Below are 17701 nucleotides of genomic sequence, written 5' to 3' on the forward strand. Positions count from 1 at the left end.
AAAGTACAAGTACATGTACATTTAGTCATTTAGCAGACACTTTTGTCCAAAGCGACTTACAAATTAGGACTAAATTACTGTAAGCGAGTCATCGTGAAGAGGCAAAAACAACGCAAGAAGTGCTCAAAATACTAAGTGCAGGAATTGTTCAGAGTAGCATAAACCCGATAAGCGAGGATTTAAAGGAAAAAGCATGGAACTGTGAATGAGAATGTTCTGGAGAGTGATTTTGTGGCTCTCTGTGATGGAACCACGAGACGTCGCTCGTTGACCGATCGTAGGCTTCTGGTAGGGATGTAGACTCGTAGCAGTGAGTGAAAGTAGGAGGGAGCTGAGCCTGTGATAGATCTGTAAGCAAGCGTCAATGCCTTGAACTTGATGCGAGCAGCGAGAGGTAGCCAGTGCAGAGAGATCAACAGAGGAGTGACGTGGGCCCTCTTGGGCTCGTTGAAAACAAGACGAGCTGCAGCATTCTGAATCAATTGTAGAGGTTTAGTTGCACATGATGGAAGTTCAGTCAGAAGAGCATTGCAGTAGTCAAGCCTAGAGATGACCAGGGCCTGGATGAGAAGTTGTGTTGCATGCTCAGTTAGGAAAGGCCTGATCTTCCTGATGTTGTGCAGTGCAAACCTGCATGATCGAGCTGTCTTTGAAATGTGATCTGTAAAGGTCAGCTGGTCATCCAGTATTACTCCAAGATTTCTGACTGACCTTGATGGGGTGATTGATGATGAATCTAGCTGGATAGTGAAGTCGTGTTGCAGAGATGGATTGGCAGGGAGGACGAGAAGCTCAGTCTTTGCCAGGTTGAGCTGCAGGTGATGTTCCTTCATCCATGTCGAGATGTCCGCCAGACAGCTTGAGATCCGTGCAGCTACTGTGGGATCATCTGGTTGAAATGAGAGGAAGAGCTGTGTGTCATCAGCATAGCAGTGGTAGGAGAATCGGGCTGATTTTGGGCCGATTTTCCCCCTTCCAACAATCCTAGCTATGTCCCGATTATCTTGATGGTTCAACAGATTATCTTATCAGATTTTCCCTTGGTGTGAGGTGTGTTAAGAGTGTCCGAACCTGCTCGGAAGAACGTCGGAGCCGCCCCGGTCGCGAATTGTAAATATTCAACATGTTTAATATTTACGATCAGAAATCCTGATGTGTGGGGGGAACTCCGAGGACAAACGCGTGCAAGTTCTGGAGATTATCACGTGAAACAAAACAATATCCAATCAGAAAGCGAGAGGATGGAAGATACGGTCATTCTCACACACACACACTTGCAGGAAGCTGAGTGTTAAGGGTTCAGTGAGGTTCTACAGAGGGATTAAATAACTTTTTCCAGAGTGACAATAAATCCAATAAAGAATAAATAAAGACAATAAAGAATGAATATATTTTTGTATAAAAGGTTATATATAATGGTGGGTACAATGTTTTTTATTCATGTGAATTTTCTGTGAAAATCATTCCAAACATTATCATCGCAATTTCTTCCTGCATATCATCCGCCATGCTTATTCTGAAGTCTCGCGAGATTTTGTGAGATTTCCTGTGTTCACAGTTGAGACTCTGATTGAAAATCTGTTCGTGTGTGGTGTGCTGTCTTTGTCACATCATGGCACACCACACACTATAGGAGCAAAATGTCATTATATGATTGCTTAATTCATGATTATTATGATATTATATCATTATATCATTGCTTAATTTGACGTCAGAGATGGGTCTAATAGTTGTTTTCATTTGTTTTTTCTTCATTTCAGAAAAAGCTCCAAAACGTCGTTTCCATAAGCTCTGGAAGGCTGTTTTCAGCAGATCTTCCAGTAGTGCTGTGACTGTTGTGGAGCCTTTTATTCCTCCAGCAGATCCTGTTCCTGGACCATCATCACCACCTGCTCCAGATCACTCCGGCGTCAAGCCAAATAATGGTAAATCATTATTTCTCCATCATTATTTTAAACAGTATTATCTTGATTTCCACTCAAAATAAGGCTTGTTTTTACAGAATATTAAAATTATTTCCCCCATTATAAAATTATTTTCTCGACCAGCGCTGACATTTTTAAAATAAAACAATGGCTCTAGCAACAGACACACTACTGACTATAAGTAACTTTTCAACTACATGTCAACTTATTCTAAGAGGGGCATCACAATAAAGAGTTTGCAGATATTAAGCAGAGACTCTGTTACACTATTAAGATTTTAATAGTAAAATGTAAGTTATATCATTATATGATTGCTTAATTTGACGTCAGAGATGGGTCTAATAGTTGTTTTCATTTGTTTTTTCTTCATTTCAGAAAAAGCTCCAAAACGTCATTTCCATAAGCTCTGGAAGGATATGAAGGCTGTTTTCAGCAGATCTTCCAGTAGTGCTGTGACTGTTGTGGAGCCTTTTATTCCTCCAGCAGATCCTGTTCCTGGACCATCATCACCACCTGCTCCAGATCACTCCGGCGTCAAGCCAAATAATGGTAAATCATTATTTCTCCATAATTATTTTAAACAGTATTATCTTGTTTTCCACTCAAAATAAGGCTTGTTTTTACAGAATATTAAAATGATTTCCCCCATTATAATATTATTTTCTCGACCAGCGCTGACATTTTTTAAATAAAACAATGGATCTAGCAACAGACACACTACTGACAATAAGTAACTTTTCAACTACATGTCAACTTATTCTAACCCTACCAGTCTACTAATACTCTACTAATACTTTAATGAGAGTTAGTAGACCTGTAAGTGCAATGTTACTTATAGACTTATATATGGAAGTAAAATAGTGGCAAATGTTTTTGAAACAAAAAAGCCTGTTGAATTGCACTGCTTGAAAAAAATAGGCATTGCATTAACCATGCTTGCATTTTAATTAGGGTTGGGTACCGAAACCCGGTTCCAATAGGGAACCGGTTCCGACGTAAACGGTAGTATCGAGACCGAATAAGAACGAAACTTTCGGTGCCTGATTTCGGTGCCTGACTTTTTTCACCGACCCCTATAAAACATCTCGCGGCACGAATGATCCAATAACAAAACATCTCCAGTTAACCAGCAGAGCATTCATTTAGTTCGTTTGTTAAATAAGAGACGATCTAGCGCTGAACTGTGTTTTTTAAATCAAGTGATCAAAGTGCTCGTTGCCGCTGCGATCAGTGGCGCGGATACAGTGTTTTCTCTTGTGGCACGCGCACACCGCACTTTCTTCACTCGGACGCGCGCTTCAATACGTTGCAGAGATCGATCTATTTATGAGGCGCCGTCTATATGAGTATGTGCGCGGAGAGTTTGTGTGTGCGTGCTCGCGTCTCAGATGAGTATGTGCGCAAGTTTGTGTGTGTGCTCGCGTCTCAGATGAGTATGTGCGCGAGTTTGTGTGTGTGTGTGTGTGTGCTCGCGTCTCAGATGAGTATGTGCGCGGAGAGTTTGTGTGTGTGTGTGTGCTCGCGTCTCAGATGAGTATGTGTGCGGAGAGTTCCGCGCATCTCGTGTGTGTAGAGTTTGCGTGTGTGTGTGTGTGCGTGAGCGACTTTAGATGTGACGTTGTGCATTTCATATAGTTGGAGCATTCAGCAGTATACATGTATGTGTGACTACTTAGTACTTAGTATGAATGGCTTGCTCTAACTGTTGCTGGTCTTCGTCAACAACACGCGCTTTTGCACCACCTGCTGGTGATATTGACTAACAGCAGATGGAGAGTATGCTCGGTAATCTACTGCTTTTCCTGCAGTTCCTGGATGTCAACGTAGTATTTTCTGTCGAATTTGAACCACTGAATTTGTGGAAGCGAATTTGCAAAGCGAAATAAAATGGACCGGAAATTGCCTGTTGAATATTTTAGGTTGTATTTTGAAACATTTTGAATATTTTGGAAGTGAAATATGAAAGGTGAATATGGATTATTGAATTTTTAATAATGAAAATGTGTTTGAAATGTTTTGAATTGAAATATTCACAGCTTAAATATTCAGCCATGCTGAATTTCAGATCGTAAAAATGCAAGCCCTAAAAATACAATGCATTAAAAAGGGTAACTAAACCCCTGGTCAGAGCCTGACTCCACCCACTGGCAATATTTGAAAAATGCTAGAAAAGTGGGCAGACCCCAGCGGAGATAGAGGGGACGAACCGTGAGTGGGGGGGCGTGCACCTGAGACCTGCTGTCAGACTCTCTAAAATGGAGAGTGACTCACAGGGTCGTAAGACGACGTAAAGTACATGCATCTGATGAGTTTTATCGAGTTGATGTCAATAGCGCGCGTTCTCTATAGGCATTTTCATATTTTGCCGCTATGTGAAAAAATCCAGAAAAATGCGCTGCCGCGTTTGTCGACCCCAGAGGATTAACTTTAGCCTAACCATAAATTGTGATTAAAATATATATGATCACTCACAATAAGACGCCACTGCGATGGTGGAGTCCATGCAGGAGGAGCAGCGTTTGGCACTGCGTCGCTTTTCAGCGCGAGCTGTGTGGAGAAGCCCATTTCCACCTCTATTGCGTTGGAAAAGCAATTCCGCGTAAAATGCAGGTTTCACACTCACGGTCTTCCAGGCCAAGTGCATGCAACCACTGGCGCCTAATTTCCAAGTCTGCTGGAAAGCTATGCAGTCCAACAGTGCTGTTGCAACCAGCAACACTACACCTACGTACCCTCCTGCCCACTGTACTAAATACAGATAAATCTACGCTAGCTCGTACCAAGGGTGTGGTGAGCTCGTACCAGGGGGGTGGTGAGCTGGAACCTGCTTACATCACGTAGTACCGCTTACGTCACGTAGTACCGCAAACATCCAATAGGAAAATTCAACTGCAGTAGCCACTGTTCAACCTGAAGAGGGCAGCACTCAGACGTTTTTACACCATATATTGTAGAATTAAAACACTTTATACCCAAATGTCAAAAAAGTTACTCGAATCAATGAACAGCACTAATAAAGCCCCATTCTTACAGATCATTAACTAAAAAAAGTTGGTTTAGGGTTTAGTTACCCTTTAAAATGCTTGCATGGTTAATGCAATGCATATTTTTACAAGTAGTGCAATTCAACAGGCTTTTTTGTTTCAAGAACATTTGGCATTATTTTACTTCCATACTTATAGAATGTCTTAAAGGGACCAAAATAAAGTGAAACCAAAGTAACAATGTGATGTGACCGCTAACATTGATAATTAATATGTGACCCTGGATCACAAAACCAGTCACATGTCGCACGGGTATATTTGTGGCAACAGCCAATAATACATTATATGGGTCAAAATTATCGATTTTTCTTTTATGCCAAAAATCATTAGGATATTAAGTAAAGATCATGTTCCATGAAGATATTTAGTAAATTTCCTACCGTAAATATATAAAACATTTATTTTAGTGAGTGAATGCAGCACAATCGCCAACATAAGTGTAGAACTTTAAAGGCGATTTTCTCAATGTAAAATTTTTTTTGCACCTTCAGATTCCAGATTTTCAAGTAGTTGTATCTCTGCCAAATATTGTCCTATCCTAACAAACCATACATCAATGGAAAGCTTATTTATACAGCTTTCAGATAATATATAAATCTCAATTTCAGAAATTGACCCATGTGACTGGTTTTGTGGTCCAGGGTCACATATTATAAAAAAACAAACAAAAAAAAAAAACAGTTTTTGATGTCTGAACTGTTCCATCCTCAGGCCAACAGGGTTTGTCCAGGTATGACAGCCTCGAATGGTTTCTGTGTCCTCCGCTGCCGGGTCAAGTTCCTGTCGAGCCAACAGAGACATCAACTGGCCGAACTGCTCAGGGTGCCGTGGAGGCTTCTCCCGTGAGCAAGAGCTCAACAGGTGAGACTGAAATAAGGTTGGGCAGTGCAAAGTCTACAGATAGAGATTTTGCTATTTCATGCATAACTGAGTCAAGTTTTTAACATGTCTAGCAAACTAATAATTGTCTCATTTAATAATTGTCAAAAAAATTGTAATTGACCACAGACATTGATTATTGGTTATTATTATTAAAATATTACTAACTATGTGTATGTGATATGTTAAATATTCCATCCTAAGATCACTCCAGATCCAGGAGAGCTGCTTTCTGTCAGACGGCTGGTCAGGAGGTTTGGAGACCCGGTTCTGATGACCGTGATCAGGATCCGCTGCCCAGAGATGGACAAAGTAAGTTACACAATTTCCTTACTTGAGTGAGAGTAAGTTACAGATACTACTGGTCAAATATTACTCAGTTACAAGTAAAAGTTGAAAAGACTGATTTTTACTTAAGTAAAAGTACAGAAGTACTTGTTTTTAAAAGTACTTAAGTATCAAAAAGTAAAAAGTAAATGTCAATGCATTGTTTTATTATTGTTTGTAATACTTGCAGTACCTTATGCCTCTGAATCTATGCCTGCCTACCTACCCACCCTCATATAAATATGAAATTTATTTCTAGAACACAGTTCCTGTAGTGGGATTGAATGTGAGATTGAATAAGTGCTCTCAATAACGTCCACAATAGTTTCGGGCTGTTCCCTCAAATAGTGTCCTATTTAAAGATTTTTGGCTTTTAGGATGAATATGTCAGCCACTTTTATAAGCTAGTGTGCTCCAAAACAATGACAAAATGAGCGTTTAGAAGACCAAACCCAACATTGAAAATGAAAATCAGATTGATGTCAGAATCCAAGGACCTTGACAGAAATGTAGTGGAGTAAAAAGTACGATACTTGTCTTTCAAATGTAGTGAAGTTAAAGTAAAATGTTTCCAGAAAAAATAGTACTCAAGTAAAGTACAGATACTCAAAAAGTATTCTATTTCTATTTTCAATGGCTGATTTGTCAACTAAACCAACTAAAGTACGGTAACACTTTATTTTGATGGTCCCTTTTGAACATTCTGTCGACTATAAGTAACTTTGCAACTACATGTCGACTAACTCTCATTAGAGTATATCAGTAGACTCTCTGCTTAATATCTGAAAACTCTTTATTGTGATGCTCCACCAACAGAAACTCTACTGACAATAAGTAACTTGTCAATTTATTCTAACCCTACCAGTCTACTAATACTCTACTAATACTCTAATGAGAGTTAGTAGACATGTACATTTAGTCATTTAGCAGACACTTTTGTCCAAAGCGACTTACAAATTAGGACTAAATTACTGTAAGCGAGTCATCGTGAAGAGGCAAAAACAACGCAAGAAGTGCTCAAAATACTAAGTGCAGGAATTGTTCAGAGTAGAATAAACCCGATAAGCGAGGATTTAAAGGAAAAAGCATGGAACTGTGAATGAGAATGTTCTGGAGAGTGATTTTGTGGCTCTCTGTGATGGAACCACGAGACGTCGCTCGTTGACCGATCGTAGGCTTCTGGTAGGGATGTAGACTCGTAGCAGTGAGTGAAAGTAGGAGGGAGCTGAGCCTGTGATAGATCTGTAAGCAAGCGTCAATGCCTTGAAGTTGATGCGAGCAGCGAGAGGTAGCCAGTGCAGAGAGATGAACAGAGGAGTGACGTGGGCTCGTTGAAGACAAGACGAGCTGCAGCATTCTGAATCAATTGTAGAGGTTTAGTTGCACATGATGGAAGTTCAGCCAGAAGAGCATTGCAGTAGTCAAGCCTAGAGATGACCAGGGCCTGGATGAGAAGTTGTGTTGCATGCTCAGTTAGGAAAGGCCTGATCTTCCTGATGTTGTGCAGTGCAAACCTGCATGATTGAGCTGTCTTTGAAATGTGATCTGTAAAGGTCAGCTGGTCATCCAGTATTACTCCAAGATTTCTGACCGACCTTGATGGGGTGATTGATGATGAAACTAGCTGGATAGTGAAGTCGTGTTGCAGAGATGGATTGGCAGGGAGGACGAGAAGCTCAGTCTTTGCCAGGTTGAGCTGCAGGTGATGTTCCTTCATCCATGTCGAGATGTCCGCCAGACAGCTTGAGATCCGTGCAGCTACTGTGGGATCATCTGGTTGAAATGAGAGGAAGAGCTGTGTGTCATCAGCATAGCAGTGGTAGGAGAATCGGGCTGATTTTGGGCCGATTTTCCCCCTTCCGACAATCCTAGCTATGTCCCGATTATCTTGATGGTTCAACAGATTATCTTATCAGATTTTCCCTTGGTGTGAGGTGTGTTAAGAGTGTCCGAACCTGCTCGGAAGAACGTCGGAGCCGCCCCGGTCGCGAATTGTAAATATTCAACATGTTTAATATTTACGATCAGAAATCCTGATGTGTGGGGGGAACTCTGAGGACAAACGCGTGCAAGTTCTGGAGATTATCACGTGAAACAAAACAACATCCAATCAGAAAGCGAGAGGATGGAAGATACGGTCATTCTCACACACACACACTTGCAGGAAGCTGAGTGTTAAGGGTTCAGTGAGGTTCTATAGAGGGATTAAATAACTTTTTTACAAAGAGACAATAAATCCAATAAAGAATAAATAAAGACAATAAAGAATGAATATATGTCTGTATAAAAGGTTATATATAATGGTGGGTACAATGTTTTTTATTCATGTGAATTTTCTGTGAAAATCATTCCAAACATTATCATCGCAATTTCTTCCTGCATATCATCCGCCATGCTTATTCTGAAGTCTCGCGAGATTTTGTGAGATTTCCTGTGTTCACAGTTGAGACTCTGGTTGAAAATCTGTTCGTGTGTGGTGTGCTGTCTTTGTCACATCATGGCACACCACACACTATAGGAGCAAAATGTCATTATATGATTGCTTAATTCATGATTATTATGATATTATATCATTATATCATTGCTTAATTTGACGTCAGAGATGGGTCTAATAGTTGTTTTCATTTGTTTTTTCTTCATTTCAGAAAAAGCTCCAAAACGTCGTTTCCATAAGCTCTGGAAGGCTGTTTTCAGCAGATCTTCCAGTAGTGCTGTGACTGTTGTGGAGCCTTTTATTCCTCCAGCAGATCCTGTTCCTGGACCATCATCACCACCTGCTCCAGATCACTCCGGTGTCAAGCCAAATAATGGTAAATCATTATTTCTCCATAATTATTTTAAACAGTATTATCTTGATTTCCACTCAAAATAAGGCTTGTTTTTACAGAATATTAAAATTATTTTCCCCATTATAATATTATTTTCTCGACCAGCGCTGACATTTTTAAAATAAAACAATGGATCTAGCAACAGACACACTACTGACAATAAGTAACTTTTCAACTACATGTCAACTTATTCTAACCCTACCAGTCTACTAATACTCTACTAATACTTTAATGAGAGTTAGTAGACCTGTAAGTGCAATGTTACTTATAGACTTATATATGGAAGTAAAATAGTGGCAAATGTTTTTGAAACAAAAAAGCCTGTTGAATTGCACTGCTTGAAAAAAATAGGCATTGCATTAACCATGCTTGCATTTTAATTAGGGTTGGGTACCGAAACCCGGTTCCAATAGGGAACCGGTTCCGACGTAAACGGTAGTATCGAGACCGAATAAGAACGAAACTTTCGGTGCCTGATTTCGGTGCCTGACTTTTTTCACCGACCCCTATAAAACATCTCGCGGCACGAATGATCCAATAACAAAACATCTCCAGTTAACCAGCAGAGCATTCATTTAGTTCGTTTGTTAAATAAGAGACGATCTAGCGCTGAACTGTGTTTTTTAAATCAAGTGATCAAAGTGCTCGTTGCCGCTGCGATCAGTGGCGCGGATACAGTGTTTTCTCTTGTGGCACGCGCACACCGCACTTTCTTCACTCGGACGCGCGCTTCAATACGTTGCAGAGATCGATCTATTTATGAGGCGCCGTCTATATGAGTATGTGCGCGGAGAGTTTGTGTGTGCGTGCTCGCGTCTCAGATGAGTATGTGCGCAAGTTTGTGTGTGTGCTCGCGTCTCAGATGAGTATGTGCGCGAGTTTGTGTGTGTGTGTGTGTGTGTGCTCGCGTCTCAGATGAGTATGTGCGCGGAGAGTTTGTGTGTGTGTGTGTGCTCGCGTCTCAGATGAGTATGTGTGCGGAGAGTTCCGCGCATCTCGTGTGTGTAGAGTTTGCGTGTGTGTGTGTGTGCGTGAGCGACTTTAGATGTGACGTTGTGCATTTCATATAGTTGGAGCATTCAGCAGTATACATGTATGTGTGACTACTTAGTACTTAGTATGAATGGCTTGCTCTAACTGTTGCTGGTCTTCGTCAACAACACGCGCTTTTGCACCACCTGCTGGTGATATTGACTAACAGCAGATGGAGAGTATGCTCGGTAATCTACTGCTTTTCCTGCAGTTCCTGGATGTCAACGTAGTATTTTCTGTCGAATTTGAACCACTGAATTTGTGGAAGCGAATTTGCAAAGCGAAATAAAATGGACCGGAAATTGCCTGTTGAATATTTTAGGTTGTATTTTGAAACATTTTGAATATTTTGGAAGTGAAATATGAAAGGTGAATATGGATTATTGAATTTTTAATAATGAAAATGTGTTTGAAATGTTTTGAATTGAAATATTCACAGCTTAAATATTCAGCCATGCTGAATTTCAGATCGTAAAAATGCAAGCCCTAAAAATACAATGCATTAAAGGGTAACTAAACCCCTGGTCAGAGCCTGACTCCACCCACTGGCAATATTTGAAAAATGCTAGAAAAGTGGGCAGACCCCAGCGGAGATAGAGGGGACGAACCGTGAGTGGGGGGGCGTGCACCTGAGACCTGCTGTCAGACTCTCTAAAATGGAGAGTGACTCACAGGGTCGTAAGACGACGTAAAGTACATGCATCTGATGAGTTTTATCGAGTTGATGTCAATAGCGCGCGTTCTCTATAGGCATTTTCATATTTTGCCGCTATGTGAAAAAATCCAGAAAAATGCGCTGCCGCGTTTGTCGACCCCAGAGGATTAACTTTAGCCTAACCATAAATTGTGATTAAAATATATATGATCACTCACAATAAGACGCCACTGCGGTGGTGGAGTCCATGCAGGAGGAGCAGCGTTTGGCACTGCGTCGCTTTTCAGCGCGAGCTGTGTGGAGAAGCCCATTTCCACCTCTATTGCGTTGGAAAAGCAATTCCGCGTAAAATGCAGGTTTCACACTCACGGTCTTCCAGGCCAAGTGCATGCAACCACTGGCGCCTAATTTCCAAGTCTGCTGGAAAGCTATGCAGTCCAACAGTGCTGTTGCAACCAGCAACACTACACCTACGTACCCTCCTGCCCACTGTACTAAATACAGATAAATCTACGCTAGCTCGTACCAAGGGTGTGGTGAGCTCGTACCAGGGGGGTGGTGAGCTGGAACCTGCTTACATCACGTAGTACCGCTTACGTCACGTAGTACCGCAAACATCCAATAGGAAAATTCAACTGCAGTAGCCACTGTTCAACCTGAAGAGGGCAGCACTCAGACGTTTTTACACCATATATTGTAGAATTAAAACACTTTATACCCAAATGTCAAAAAAGTTACTCGAATCAATGAACAGCACTAATAAAGCCCCATTCTTACAGATCATTAACTAAAAAAAGTTGGTTTAGGGTTTAGTTACCCTTTAAAATGCTTGCATGGTTAATGCAATGCATATTTTTACAAGTAGTGCAATTCAACAGGCTTTTTTGTTTCAAGAACATTTGGCATTATTTTACTTCCATACTTATAGAATGTCTTAAAGGGACCAAAATAAAGTGAAACCAAAGTAACAATGTGATGTGACCGCTAACATTGATAATTAATATGTGACCCTGGATCACAAAACCAGTCACATGTCGCACGGGTATATTTGTGGCAACAGCCAATAATACATTATATGGGTCAAAATTATCGATTTTTCTTTTATGCCAAAAATCATTAGGATATTAAGTAAAGATCATGTTCCATGAAGATATTTAGTAAATTTCCTACCGTAAATATATAAAACATTTATTTTAGTGAGTGAATGCAGCACAATCGCCAACATAAGTGTAGAACTTTAAAGGCGATTTTCTCAATGTTAAATTTTTTTTGCACCTTCAGATTCCAGATTTTCAAGTAGTTGTATCTCTGCCAAATATTGTCCTATCCTAACAAACCATACATCAATGGAAAGCTTATTTATACAGCTTTCAGATAATATATAAATCTCAATTTCAGAAATTGACCCATGTGACTGGTTTTGTGGTCCAGGGTCACATATTATAAAAAAACAAACAAAAAAAAAAACAGTTTTTGATGTCTGAACTGTTCCATCCTCAGGCCAACAGGGTTTGTCCAGGTATGACAGCCTCGAATGGTTTCTGTGTCCTCCGCTGCCGGGTCAAGTTCCTGTCGAGCCAACAGAGACATCAACTGGCCGAACTGCTCAGGGTGCCGTGGAGGCTTCTCCCGTGAGCAAGAGCTCAACAGGTGAGACTGAAATAAGGTTGGGCAGTGCAAAGTCTACAGATAGAGATTTTGCTATTTCATGCATAACTGAGTCAAGTTTTTAACATGTCTAGCAAACTAATAATTGTCTCATTTAATAATTGTCAAAAAAATTGTAATTGACCACAGACATTGATTATTGGTTATTATTATTAAAATATTACTAACTATGTGTATGTGATATGTTAAATATTCCATCCTAAGATCACTCCAGATCCAGGAGAGCTGCTTTCTGTCAGACGGCTGGTCAGGAGGTTTGGAGACCCGGTTCTGATGACCGTGATCAGGATCCGCTGCCCAGAGATGGACAAAGTAAGTTACACAATTTCCTTACTTGAGTGAGAGTAAGTTACAGATACTACTGGTCAAATATTACTCAGTTACAAGTAAAAGTTGAAAAGACTGATTTTTACTTAAGTAAAAGTACAGAAGTACTTGTTTTTAAAAGTACTTAAGTATCAAAAAGTAAAAAGTAAATGTCAATGCATTGTTTTATTATTGTTTGTAATACTTACAGTACCTTATGCCTCTGAATCTATGCCTGCCTACCTACCCACCCTCATATAAATATGAAATTTATTTCTAGAACACAGTTCCTGTAGTGGGATTGAATGTGAGATTGAATAAGTGCTCTCAATAACGTCCACAATAGTTTCGGGCTGTTCCCTCAAATAGTGTCCTATTTAAAGATTTTTGGCTTTTAGGATGAATATGTCAGCCACTTTTATAAGCTAGTGTGCTCCAAAACAATGACAAAATGAGCGTTTAGAAGACCAAACCCAACATTGAAAATGAAAATCAGATTGATGTCAGAATCCAAGGACCTTGACAGAAATGTAGTGGAGTAAAAAGTACGATACTTGTCTTTCAAATGTAGTGAAGTTAAAGTAAAATGTTTCCAGAAAAAATAGTACTCAAGTAAAGTACAGATACTCAAAAAGTATTCTATTTCTATTTTCAATGGCTGATTTGTCAACTAAACCAACTAAAGTACGGTAACACTTTATTTTGATGGTCCCTTTTGAACATTCTGTCGACTATAAGTAACTTTGCAACTACATGTCGACTAACTCTCATTAGAGTATATCAGTAGACTCTCTGCTTAATATCTGAAAACTCTTTATTGTGATGCTCCACCAACAGAAACTCTACTGACAATAAGTAACTTGTCAATTTATTCTAACCCTACCAGTCTACTAATACTCTACTAATACTCTAATGAGAGTTAGTAGACATGTACATTTAGTCATTTAGCAGACACTTTTGTCCAAAGCGACTTACAAATTAGGACTAAATTACTGTAAGCGAGTCATCGTGAAGAGGCAAAAACAACGCAAGAAGTGCTCAAAATACTAAGTGCAGGAATTGTTCAGAGTAGAATGAACCCGATAAGCGAGGATTTAAAGGAAAAAGCATGGAACTGTGAATGAGAATGTTCTGGAGAGTGATTTTGTGGCTCTCTGTGATGGAACCACGAGACGTCGCTCGTTGACCGATCGTAGGCTTCTGGTAGGGATGTAGACTCGTAGCAGTGAGTGAAAGTAGGAGGGAGCTGAGCCTGTGATAGATCTGTAAGCAAGCGTCAATGCCTTGAAGTTGATGCGAGCAGCGAGAGGTAGCCAGTGCAGAGAGATGAACAGAGGATTGACGTGGGCTCGTTGAAGACAAGACGAGCTGCAGCATTCTGAATCAATTGTAGAGGTTTAGTTGCACATGATGGAAGTTCAGCCAGAAGAGCATTGCAGTAGTCAAGCCTAGAGATGACCAGGGCCTGGATGAGAAGTTGTGTTGCATGCTCAGTTAGGAAAGGCCTGATCTTCCTGATGTTGTGCAGTGCAAACCTGCATGATTGAGCTGTCTTTGAAATGTGATCTGTAAAGGTCAGCTGGTCATCCAGTATTACTCCAAGATTTCTGACCGACCTTGATGGGGTGATTGATGATGAAACTAGCTGGATAGTGAAGTCGTGTTGCAGAGATGGATTGGCAGGGAGGACGAGAAGCTCAGTCTTTGCCAGGTTGAGCTGCAGGTGATGTTCCTTCATCCATGTCGAGATGTCCGCCAGACAGCTTGAGATCCGTGCAGCTACTGTGGGATCATCTGGTTGAAATGAGAGGAAGAGCTGTGTGTCATCAGCATAGCAGTGGTAGGAGAATCGGGCTGATTTTGGGCCGATTTTCCCCCTTCCGACAATCCTAGCTATGTCCCGATTATCTTGATGGTTCAACAGATTATCTTATCAGATTTTCCCTTGGTGTGAGGTGTGTTAAGAGTGTCCGAACCTGCTCGGAAGAACGTCGGAGCCGCCCCGGTCGCGAATTGTAAATATTCAACATGTTTAATATTTACGATCAGAAATCCTGATGTGTGGGGGGAACTCTGAGGACAAACGCGTGCAAGTTCTGGAGATTATCACGTGAAACAAAACAATATCCAATCAGAAAGCGAGAGGATGGAAGATACGGTCATTCTCACACACACACACTTGCAGGAAGCTGAGTGTTAAGGGTTCAGTGAGGTTCTATAGAGGGATTAAATAACTTTTTTACAAAGAGACAATAAATCCAATAAAGAATAAATAAAGACAATAAAGAATGAATATATGTCTGTATAAAAGGTTATATATAATGGTGGGTACAATGTTTTTTATTCATGTGAATTTTCTGTGAAAATCATTCCAAACATTATCATCGCAATTTCTTCCTGCATATCATCCGCCATGCTTATTCTGAAGTCTCGCGAGATTTTGTGAGATTTCCTGTGTTCACAGTCGAGACTCTGGTTGAAAATCTGTTCGTGTGTGGTGTGCTGTCTTTGTCACATCATGGCACACCACACACTATAGGAGCAAAATGTCATTATATGATTGCTTAATTCATGATTATTATGATATTATATCATTATATCATTGCTTAATTTGACGTCAGAGATGGGTCTAATAGTTGTTTTCATTTGTTTTTTCTTCATTTCAGAAAAAGCTCCAAAACGTCGTTTCCATAAGCTCTGGAAGGCTGTTTTCAGCAGATCTTCCAGTAGTGCTGTGACTGTTGTGGAGCCTTTTATTCCTCCAGCAGATCCTGTTCCTGGACCATCATCACCACCTGCTCCAGATCACTCCGGCGTCAAGCCAAATAATGGTAAATCATTATTTCTCCATAATTATTTTAAACAGTATTATCTTGATTTCCACTCAAAATAAGGCTTGTTTTTACAGAATATTAAAATTATTTTCCCCATTATAATATTATTTTCTCGACCAGCGCTGACATTTTTTAAATAAAACAATGGATCTAGCAACAGACACTTTACTGACAATAAGTAACTTTTCAACTACATGTCAACTTATTCTAACCCTACCAGTCTACTAATACTCTACTAATACTTAAATGAGAGTTAGTAGACATGTAGGTGCAATGTTACTTATAGACTTATAGAATGTCTTAAAGGGACCAAAATAAAGTGAAACCAAAGTAACAATTTGATGTGACCACTGACATTGATAATTAATATTATAAAAAAATAAATAAAACAAAAACAGTTTTTGATGTCTGAAATGTTCCATTCTCAGGCCGCACCGGATCCTTGAGAACTGCTTCCACAGATTATTCTCTGGGCATCACGTCATCCTCAGCTTGTTCCCTCCCTGAGGCCCATGTCGAGAGGGGAAGTAAAGAGTCGTTGAATCTGTGCAGCCGAGGCTCGTACAGCGTCGAGGGGAGCTGGAGTGGCGATGGATCGGAGAGCCCAAACCAACAGGATTTTTCCAAGTACGACAAAGATTTTCTGTCTCCTTTCGTTTTTACGCTGCCGGTTCAAGTTCCTGGCCGAACTGCTCAGGGTGCCGTGGAGGCTTCTCCAGTGAACAAGAGCTCAACAGGTGAGACTGAAATAAGGCTGGGCAGTGCAAAGTCTACAGATAGAGATTTTGCTATTTCATGCATAACTGAGTCAAGTTTTTAACACGTCCGATCACATTTACTGTTGCTCGACCAGCACTGATATTTTTAAAATAAAACAATGGATCTAGCAAGCTAATAATTGTCTCATGTTTTTCTGTTTGTTTTTCAGAGTCCTTTGAGTCTCTCTATAACGTGGGAAAGTTAATTGGATCCGGAGAATTTGGCAGTGTGTTCCTGGGAACACGCAAATTTGATGGCAAAAAGGTAAATCTTACTGAATTGTACAGACATTTTGCTCTTGCATGCATCAAAACACATTTAAAACAATTTACAAATGGTTTAATACTTAATACAAGGCCAGGTGCTTAAATACTGTTACTCTTATTGAAACTGTTTTTTTTTTTTTGTGCAGGTTGCCATCAAGCAGATACGCAAGGTTAACAACTATCATTATCTTGATATTGTAAGTTGGCCAAAACCTGAATTTGTATTGAGTTGTTTAAGTGCAGATTACTGTAGTTAAAGGGATAGTTAAAAATTCTGTCATCATTTACTCACCCTCAAGTTGTTTCAAACCTGTATGAATTTCTTTTTTCTGCTGAACACAAAAGAAGATATTTAGAAAAATGTCGGTAACCAAACAGTTGATGGACCCCATTGACTTCCATAGTATTTTTTTTTTTCTACTATGGAAGTCAATGGGGTCCATCAACTGTTTGGTTACCGACATTTTTCAAAATATCTTCTTTTGTGTTCAGCAGAAAAAAGAAATTCATACAGGTTTGAAACAACTTGAGGGTGAGTAAATGATGACAGAATTTTCACTTTTGGGTGAACTATCCCTTTAATACACCCGTAGGAAGCATTAGGTATAAATGTGATCAACAAATAAGCCTAGAGGCACCAAATAACTTTGAGTTGAAAAGGCTCTTTTGAACGCATCTAAAAAGATCAAAGAATAGTACATTTCAAAATGATGTTTTCTTCAGATTTTTACCCTGTCTGCTTCTTCTCTCTAGCCTGGGAATCCCGAACCTCTCGTTACAGAAGTGGCGCTGCTGTTGCTGATAAAGCGAGAACCCATAAGCCCCTTTGTCATACAACTGCATGAGTGGTTTGAACATCCTAGATCATTCAGTCTGGTTATGGAGTATCCGGAACTCTGCCTGACCTTGCATGACCATATTACTGTTCAGAAATGGGATGACTGGTTCTCACAGGTCATCATGATACAGACTGTGCGGGCAGTGCAACACTGCATCCATTCTGGTGTTTTCCATAGTGACATTAATGCGAAGAATATCTTGTTTAACCGACAAACGCTAGAACTCAAGCTGATAGATTTTGGCTGCGGTCAGCTATTTAGTAGTGAAGGCTACAATTGGCACACATACAGGGGTGAGCATTTTGGGAGTGTGGAAAACTGAAGGTAGTGACTTACTAA

General features: G+C 40.1%; 1 protein-coding gene across 5 annotated transcripts in view; it reads left to right on the top strand.

Annotated features, from left to right (window-relative positions):
- The window catches only part of LOC309482973 (uncharacterized protein), a 32453-nt gene that overhangs the window by 1328 nt on the left and 13424 nt on the right, over nt 1–17701 (top strand). For 4 of the 5 annotated variants that reach the window (XM_082148572.1, XM_082148575.1, XM_082148573.1 and 1 more), the window contains exons 1-12: nt 1607–1925; nt 2301–2474; nt 5681–5830; nt 6053–6160; nt 8821–8985; nt 12191–12340; nt 12563–12670; nt 15331–15495; nt 15927–16235; nt 16427–16521; nt 16670–16720; nt 17277–17655. In XM_082148572.1, the coding sequence (XP_082004698.1) occupies nt 1718–1925; nt 2301–2474; nt 5681–5830; nt 6053–6160; nt 8821–8985; nt 12191–12340; nt 12563–12670; nt 15331–15495; nt 15927–16235; nt 16427–16521; nt 16670–16720; nt 17277–17655 (2062 nt within the window). In that variant the 5' untranslated portion in view covers nt 1607–1717. Of the gene's footprint in view, nt 1–1606; nt 1926–2300; nt 2475–5680; nt 5831–6052; nt 6161–8820; nt 8986–12190; nt 12341–12562; nt 12671–15330; nt 15496–15926; nt 16236–16426; nt 16522–16669; nt 16721–17276; nt 17656–17701 lie in introns of those variants that run through there. The other variant, XM_082148571.1, reaches the window with a different exon arrangement.

The sequence above is a fragment of the Leuciscus leuciscus genome (assembly GCF_965113295.1).
Source record: "Leuciscus leuciscus genome assembly, chromosome: 19".
Lineage (NCBI taxonomy): Eukaryota > Metazoa > Chordata > Actinopteri > Cypriniformes > Leuciscidae > Leuciscus > Leuciscus leuciscus.